A 9,490-nucleotide genomic window follows, 5' to 3' on the forward strand; every position below is an offset into this window, starting at 1 on the left:
ACCATCGCCGCCGGCCCGCCGCCGCCGCCGGAGATCGTTTTTTTTTCTCTTGAGATGCTGGTGATCAGGATCTGTCTGGAAGGGAAGAGGAAAGAGATAGGACAGACCCGGGTCGTCGGGTCGGATCGGGCGCCCCTATGGGAAGCCTCGCGTCGGGGCTGCCCCAGATGGGCCGGCCCATCCGCGCGGGAGGCCACAGCCTATTTTTTCTTTCTGTTTTCTATAGTTCAAAATAACATGCAAAAATGCACAATGCTCACTGTAAAAATGATACAAACTTGCTGCAAAAAAATTATATTAAGCCTTCAAACCAGACTACAAACTTTGAATTACACAAGAAAATAATAATAATAAAGTAGGATGAAGACAATAAAAATCGTACAAGTTCATCATAGAAATGAAAATTACACCAAGGGTGGAAAGAAAAACCTCGAAATTGGGACATACCAAAACAAAGACACGGTAATTACAGGAACATAAACACAGTAGAAATCATACAAGCTCATTGTAGGTATAATATTTCAAAAAAAGATCTAGACGACGGAAGAAGAGCAGATTTTTACATGATCGGTGACACAAAACTGAAAGAAACCATGCCTCATTACACCACACTGTAGGGCCCAGTTCTTTTCGCACAGGATTCTACAGAATCAAGATTCTGGAAAATTCTCCCAGAATATACTTCCCCCAGAATCTAACACCGAGTTCTTTTCTGAGATTGTAGTTTGAGATTCTAGAAAGAGTTGTGTGCTGAAATGTCTGTATCACCCTTCGAGAGAAATCATTTGATTAATTGTTAACCGGCGAGGACCAATCCAGCGGCGGCGAGTACCGGGACGGTGGCGGCGAGGTCAGGGGCGGCGAGGTGGGGCCGGCGGCGGTGCTGGAACCCTAGCGCACGGCCCTGCTCGAGATAAGTGGGGAGGTAAGCGATGCGAACCGTGGCTGGCTCGGTGGCAGTTTGGCTGTAATAACCAGCTGCAATAGGGGTACTCTATTAAATCCAAACGTTTTCTTTGGTGGGACTTGCCAGAATCCTGAGATTGTGGGAGAAACCAGGTATTTTGAGATTTTGGGATTGCACTAGGATTCTGGAGAATCCGGTTGAGATTTTGGAAGTTCAATCGAGTTCTTTTCGCTCGGGATTTTCGGGACCAAGATTCTCCATAATCTGCTCAAAAGAACTGGGCCTAGATCGTGAACATTCACATTGATGAAATTTCTAAACTAGAAACAACAGAGCAAAGCAAAAGGCTCACACATAGCAACACACTAGTGAAGAATTTACACTGAACTATATGAAGGAAATATGCTCTAGAGGCAATAATAAAATTATTATTTTATATTTCTTTATATCATGATAAATGTTTTTATTCATGCTAGAATTGTATCAACCGGAAACTTGATACATGTGTGAATACATAGACAAAACAGCGTGTCCCTAGTATGCCTTTACTAGACTAGCTTGTTGATCAAAGATGGTTAAGTTTCCTAGCCATGGACATGAGTTGTCATTTGATGAATGAGATCACGTCATTAGTGGAATGATGTGATGGACAATACCCATCCGTTAGCTTAGCATAATGATCGTTCAGTTTTATTGCTACCACTACTAGAAAAACCCCTACTAATGGCGCACCTAGTATGGCCATTAATGGCGCATCTGTGGTGCGTCATTAACAGCACGCCATTAGTAATTTTTACTAATGGCGCACCACCTGGTGTGCCATTAGTATCTGATATACTAATATACTAATGGCGCACCGCGGGTGCGCCATTAGTATAGGCCAGGGTGCGCCATTAGTATGTCTCCCAGGGGCCATGTATATCCAGGTGCTTTGGCATACTAATGGCGCACCACCACGGATGCGCCATTAGTAACCATGGCATACTAATGGCGCACTTACCAGTGATGCGCCATTAGTATGCTTTGTCATACTAATGGCGCACTGTCATGTGATGCGCCATTAGTATGAATATTAGGTTTTTTTTATTTTTTTATTTTCTGTTTTTTGCACAGGTTACAAAATGTATAATTTGACAAAATATAGATAGCACACATCAACAACAGATTCATCGAATACAATAGAAGATTAGTCTTTGAATACAATTCATCATATTAGTCTCCGAATACAATTCATCATATTAGTCTCCAAATTGAAAAGACCGAACAAAGATAGAACATTATATTACAAGTCTCGAGACCGCGAGTAGCGAGTTTGTCTTCACATTACAAGTCGATATCGATCATCTAAACTACCATCACATAGAAGAGAGCTGCGGTCATCACGATGAGCATCATCACGATGAAACTCGTCTTCATCCGGTTCCTCCAACGCTCCCTCCCCTCTCCCGCTAGATAGCGGGCGTATCTAGATTCGGCCTCGGCCCTAGTGGTGTACCCTTTGTAACTGTTACCGCTGAATCGGTGAACCTGTCTCCGACACTCCTCCCAGTCATCATAGACTCCGGGAACCTTACCCTTGTACACGACATACGTCGGCATCGCTATGCACTAGCCAAACAAAACGTTAGTACCAATTCACAGACAATACATAAGCAATATATAATTATGCAACAGAACGATCGGAAGAGAAAAGCAAGACATTAATAGCATCGATTACATCTAAGTTGAACGACTCTCGAAACCAAAGAGACATACTACAAGTTCATTAAAGTTTAATTACAACATGAGCCAATCGATGTTTCAGAAATAGACACAGCATCACTGCTTTCGACTCGACTCAAGGGACCGGAGCGTGGATGAAGCCGCCGTCTATCGTGGGAGTCATGAAATAACGGTCGTTGTCAGCCTGCATTTGTAGCATTGTGTCGATGTCACTGTTGGACGGTTGATTTCTGAGGTAGAACTGCCCCGAGGTACGAAGGACATCTTGATGGATGATTTCCGCAAACTCCGACTGGATGCGAAAGAATTCTTGTCGGAGGTCCGCGTCCTGGATTGCCGACACGCTCGCGGCCCAATCTTTGAGTTTACTCGGTAGCAGAAGTTGATGATGGTCCCGTACGATCGCCCGCATGTGATGGATGGCGTAGTAGGCACCCTTCTGACCGCCAGGCGGCTGCTTGACGCAGCAGAACATCGTATTGTGGGAGAACACGTGCTTGCCGTACTTACGAATAGGCCTGGTGAAGGTGCCTCCAGATTTGGCGTAGCCGGGGAGAACATCATCAAGAACCTTCTTGACATTTGTGTAGTCTACGTTCGACTGACGGTCCAGGTCGAAATACGTGGCCATGGAATATTTGGGGCTTAGGAGGATGAGCGTGCAACGTGTGTCATTGCAGAAAACACGGAATGTTAAAAGAAAAACGATCGAAATGTAAGAATTCATATGTTACGGGCCGGTTGAGGGGAGGACTTACTCGGGAAAGTAAGGCACGAGGAAGTTATCCTTATCTTGGTTTGCCAGAATGACGCCTTCGAGGTAAGAACTCGCGACTTCCCGGTCCCCAGCGCTGCCCAAGATCTTGGCACGCATGTAGAAGGGGCCGACTATCACGATGTCCGGGGTCTTGTCGCGAATGATCCGCATCTCCATACTCAGCGAAAATAGCCGAACAAAGGTGTAGTGCAGCGGATGAAGGTTCAACATAGCGTGGATGTCATCAAAACGCAGGACGATCGTACGCCCGATGGAGTTATCCACAAAGCCCTTGCCCTCTGGCACCTTGGCCGCGAAAACTGGGTATGCCACATCCTTCTCCCTGAGACGCCGCTTCTCCAAAGAAAGAACACTGTCATGCAGACTCCGCATAGCACCGGTTGCAGCATTGAGCATATTTGTCGGTAGCATCGCCCTACCCGCCACATGCACCCTCCTCGAGATATCCTGCGGTGAAGGTGGCCCGTCCTGAGCACGGATCGTACTCGGTGCCGGCTGGCTCGCACCCTTCTTAGTCTTTCTTTTGCGTGCCTTCTTCTTCTCCTGTAATGGGACCGAGTTCTGCTCACAGACCGCCTTCTTGAGTGTGTTGGGGCTGATAATATTTCACACCTCGCCTATCTGAGGCTCGGTGAAGTCGGCAGCTGGAGGCGTCTCCTGAGAGCTGAACGCCAGACGGCGCCTGTTGCAACTTGGCTTCTCCGCGGTACCAGCTAGATCGCACACGTCTTTTGTTGGGTTTGGTTCTTGAGAAGGAGGCCCCATGAAGTCGCCATCGTACCCATGATCGGCAAAGTACTGATCGACGTTGCCAAATGTATCATCGTCGTCGTCATCGTCGTTCTGATCCTGTGCCATATGCATGTTTGGATCCAGTGGCATAGGGATGTCCGGCACCGTTACGGCGGTCTTGCCATGGGGCCGACTTGGCGCCGGCACGACTGGCGGTGTTGTCTTTGGGGTGGTGTCCCCCACCCCCAAACGAATCTGGCTCTTCGGCCAAAGCAGGGGCCAGCTCAGGCAGGCGCTGAGGGTCATCACGTCTTCATCGTCGGCCCCGACGGGTTGAATCGGAGGTAACAAGTCGTCGCAGCCTGGCAGCACCCGAACCAGTTGAACCCTAAACAAGTTGGGTGGCATCTGGGTACCGTGGAACAAGGGGTTGCCCGGTTGAACGATTTTGCCCTTGGCGACATCGACCAACTCGTTGTTCACGAAGTGGAGGAGAGTGCACGGAACGTCGGCGGCGCCCTGCGAAAACATGTAGGGCGTCAGGGATGCCCAGTCAAAGGCAAGGAGATGAAGTCCTCGGCCGAGAGAGGCTTAATTAGTTACCGTGATGATGGCGTCGAGCTCGGCTAATGTCGACGCACCGCCAACGGCGGGCGTGCAGTTGACGAAGGTGCCGCTTGCTGCAGAGGTGCCGGCCGGCGTACACCCGGGTGCATTAAGCTCCCGTGCCGGCGTTGGAGACACCAATGTCGCCTCCGCCGGAGGCACCAATGGCCCCGCCATCGCATTATGCGAGTTGCTGGCCGTGAAGCTAGGAATCGGGGGCGGCCCCTGTTGGCCGCTCGCAATCCACGCACTCAACCCCGAGATCAAGGTAGGCACAAGGGCGGTGATCGTCGCTCTGAGTCGTTGTTCCACTTGCTCTTGGACAATCTCCGGAATCCGCACCACCTGTGCCTTGAGTTCTTGAACCTCTCGCGCCTGGCTTTCCGAGCTGGTCTTTTTCTCCTTCCGCACACCAGCGGTATAGTATGACCCCCATTTTGTCGACAAGCCTTTGCCGGCCACACGACCAGCTGACGTCGGCTTACTGAGCTTATCCTTGTTCTTCATTACATTCAACCCCCTATTTAGAGTGGTGTCCCAAGGGTTGCTCTTAGTCGACCCCGCGCTACTGCTTTCAGTCGCCTGCGGAAGGAATGTGAACCATTTAGAAATTTGGCTTCATTAATTAGAATGCAACCATATGGAGCTAATTACATGGGGGTGTATTCCTTACCAGAACAAGCTCAAGCTGCCTGGTCTTCGGATCCGTGGTAAGCTCCTTTGTTTTCGGGTCCTTCTTGTACCGGGCCCTGACAAAGTTTCTGGTCTGCTTGTCACCGTATTTATCGAAGAGGGGCGGTAGGCCTTGCTCGGCACGGTCCGCCTCCTCCTTGTCCCATATAGGCTCCGCCACTCTGTAACCGCCGGGACCGAGTGTGTGTTCCCCTATGTTCAGCTCCCGCATTTGTTTCCCCCACTCACTTGATTGGGAGCTTGCGGTGCTCGAGCAATTGATCTTGAAGTCGTTGTAGTCATCTTCGGTGATCGAAGGATTTTTCTCCTTGATCTTCTGATAACTCTCACCTTTCTCAATCATTCTCTTCACATTGCTTTTCCAAGTAGACAGGGCCTTGCTCATCTTCGTGAGGGCAGCATTATTCACTTTATTCCCTTTGAGGCTTGTGTTTTCAAATTCAGCGGGGAACTTGTATCGTTCGTGCAGCTTCGTGAAGAGGAGGTTGCGCAAATTCCCTCGGTCAGGATGCCTCAGGTTCTCGGTGTTGATCGAGACGGTGCTCCGGACAATGCACCCGAGCTGAAGCGAGTACCCCTTGACTATTCGTTCGGGCGCCGTTGGATTCCCGTTGGAGTCCACTTCAGTAACTTCCTCCTTGAGGGTGCGGAGCACGATCGGGCGCCGGTCCTTCCGTTGCCTCTTCGGTTGGCTGCCATCTGTGCGTGCGCCGCCATCATCAGTGGTGGCATCCTCGGCGGCACCATCAGTGGTGGCATCAGTGTGGTCATCCTCGGCGGCACCATCCGTGGTCTCAGGATCGATGGGGAAGGCGGCGGCCTCATACAAGTGAGGTTGTTCCTCCATCTCCTGGGACAGCTCCCAGAATGCCTTGCCGCCCGAACCCCCGGCCTCATCGTTGTGGGCCATGTTTCTCTCTAAATAGAAACAAAGTTTGGTCAAAAAGTTGGTTATTGTCAAGGAACAAGATCATGGTCTCATCATTTAGGGTTTGTCAACACCGAGGCATCCTAAAATCTAAGCTTTTATCATTGAGGGTTTTTCGACGCCGAGGCACCCTAAGTACGCCGGGGCACTTGATCCTACTTAATTAACTACTAAGATACCCCGGCCCATGCATTAGTCACAAGTACCCCATATGTCCTATTTTTAGCAAAGTCATGCTAAAATTCACGGAAAATTTCAGCATGACCTTTGCTGAAAATAGGACATATGGAGTACCCGAATTTGCCGGAACGGAAGTTAATCGACATTCCGGCAAACTCAAGGGCCTCTCGGGGTACCTGCAATATCATCACGACACGATGGTCGGAGACAAAACCCAGCAAACTAGCACCACAAAAAAGTTAACATCCGCCTGATTATTATGAGGACTTCACTGCCACTGTTTACTCAAACTTAAGTTAGTAATTAAAAATATAAAATAGGATAACCCAGTGACAGGACTGTTGGTTGATGTCACAAAAAAGTTGCAAATCTCAACATGTTCTACAGTTGTTAAAATTATCTTACTGTATTTAGAACAAACTAACACCACAGAGTCTACCAATTCAGGTAGAAGCCATCATTCATTACAAATTTGAATATATGATATTCCAGAAAATAATCTGTCTACAAAATGAGATACATTCCGTTTGAACTACCAAAACTGTAACCAACGTTATTTACCTAATTATGAAAAAAGTGCAGTACATATAAATTATTTCATCACTGAGAGGAGATAACCAAAAGTTTCCAAGCAATATGATTAAGAAAATGGGATTTAGGCATCCAAATGCCACAAAAGACCAAATCACATTTTTAAACCAAGTTACACAAAGAAAATGCACCTAAGCACCAAGAGGAACTGTTACAACTCCATAAGGTATATCCAAGTCACTGCTACTCATATTCAAAAAACCTAACTCCAATATAACCAGAAAGATTGTAAAACATTATATCTCCCTGCTGACACGAACTGAAAGCGTAACAAAAATACCATCTTCTTTTGTTGATGCGTTGGTGTTTTAGAGTAGAGGTAAGAAAACCGGAGACCATATATGTAGTTTCTAACATATGCAAGATTACTTAAAAATTGGAGATGCAAGATAGTAGTATATAGAAGAAGAAACAAGAGAGAGATGCAAGATAGTAGTATATATAGGTGAGTCAACCTATTATTCTAGGCAGCTGCCTTGCTAGTGATTCGGTGTCGTCGCAACTGGATCCCTCCCACTCGACCTGCGATCTTCTACAAGGGAAAAGTAGCAGCTCAGTCAACCACCATATAATTATACAAGGAAAAAATGCTACTTGGCACAAGTGTAAACGAGAAGCTTGGGGTAGCAGCAGATTGAAGTGATAAAGTGCAAAGGAGAAGCTTGAGCTAGTAAACAATTTCTGAATGTTATAAAGTGGGGAAAGTAAAATAAAATTCATGACTAGTCATGGCACTAGAAAAGAGATGAGATTTCACAAAACCAGAGCCAAGCATAGTCCAGAATGTCAAATTTTCAGTTAGTTAATTATTACAGTCCTTTGCTAAAAGAGATGATCCATCCAAGAAATTTAATACTAGATGCATGCAGTCTGTTGAGGATCTTTTAGTGAATGACTAACAACAAGTAGCCGAGCTTGCCCAAGAAAGATTAGATTCAGAAGTGCTGGCTGCTGCTAGTGAATGGAGCTGACAGTTATACAGTGTCAATTGATAGTAAGTAGAGTGAGATGATCAAACGTTTTTGCTGAATAGTAGTGGCAGTGTAATGTTAACTAAATACAGTTGGCAGTGTATATAGTGTTAATTGACAGTGGCTTGTCCTGGATATAACTCATTTTCTAGGTTTACCTTGGGTAGATAGCCCATGAATGCGGAACAGATACTTACATTCATGCCGTGAGATAAACTTATTTTCAGGTATAAACCATGGACAATTACCCGATGATACAGTGCATTTTTCTTCAGTGTATGTCCAGTGCATTTTTCTTCTTCTTTCGTTGAGTAGCATAAATTAGACCTATCATTGTGTAAGATGCAGGAGTACTTCTTATACTCTGTGGCATTTCCATACTTAGCCAAGAGTCCCCATTTCTTATATTCTGTGAGATGCAGTCATCTTTTACTCCAGTTCTTATAGTATTTTGGAGTACATTGCCTGTTATGCTGGTTGCAAGGTTAGCATAGGTTCAGAAATGGGGACTAAAAAACAGTGATTTAGTTCTCCAATTCAATTTTCATTTTCAAGTTTAAATTTGAATATCAACAGTAGTGATTTTACACCCAGTTCAATAGTGATTTTACCTCGATTTCAATGGTAATTTCAGCAGCAGAGTCGGGGGCGGGGACTAAAAAATCTTAACCCTAACAGCATAGTGGAGCGCGTCTGTTAGCATGTCTTCCCTTTCTTGTTAGCATGTCTCTCAAAAAGAGAAGCAATGGTTCCGATCCTCTTAATTCTTCAATAATTACATTCTATCAATCATAATGACATAGTTGAACAAATTATATGCAAAATTATGTGTATGAGTTCATCAGTTCATCTACTTGTGCACTACATCTAGTGAGAGAAGGAAGCCCGGTAATGTGTACTGCAAAATTATGAACTCATACGCATCTAGCCGAAATCATAATGTACTGCAAAATTATGCATATGAGTCAAATTCAGATGGATGGAGACGTATTGGAAAATCACATTGATATACTGCAAAATTATGTGTATGTGTAGTGTAAAATACAGAAGGGGATGAGGTACCTCACTATCTCTCTCTGAAGAAGGCTTGATCAGGGGATGAGGGGTATCAACTGCGGTCGGCCGGCGTCAGGGAGATCCGGCGGTGGGCCGACGATCGCCTCCAGCCACGGAGATCGCCTCCAGCCACGTCTCCTCCACGAGCAGCTCCGGACTTGGCAAGGCGGAGGTTGCGGCGCGCGCGGGCGAGGGCGAGGTTGGTGTCGGCCCTGCGGCGCTGCTCCGGCGAGAGTGGGGTGGGGTCGGAGGGGAGGAAGGGGAGGATGGGGAGAGGGAGGCGTCGGTGGTGTGGTGTGGACGGGGCGGCGCTGCTCCGGCGAGAG

The 9,490-nt window shown here is 46.9% G+C and overlaps 1 protein-coding gene across 1 annotated transcript in view; it reads right to left on the bottom strand.

Annotated features, from left to right (window-relative positions):
* The window catches only part of LOC119338582 (cysteine-rich PDZ-binding protein-like), a 181,017-nt gene that overhangs the window by 3,869 nt on the left and 167,658 nt on the right, over positions 1–9,490 (bottom strand). The window contains exon 3 of the mRNA XM_037610892.1: positions 2,585–2,589. Coding sequence (XP_037466789.1) covers positions 2,585–2,589 — 5 coding nt within the window. The remainder of the gene's footprint in view (positions 1–2,584; positions 2,590–9,490) is intronic.

This window comes from Triticum dicoccoides, chromosome 7B (genome assembly GCF_002162155.2).
Source record: "Triticum dicoccoides isolate Atlit2015 ecotype Zavitan chromosome 7B, WEW_v2.0, whole genome shotgun sequence".
Taxonomy (NCBI): Eukaryota; Viridiplantae; Streptophyta; class Magnoliopsida; order Poales; family Poaceae; genus Triticum; species Triticum dicoccoides.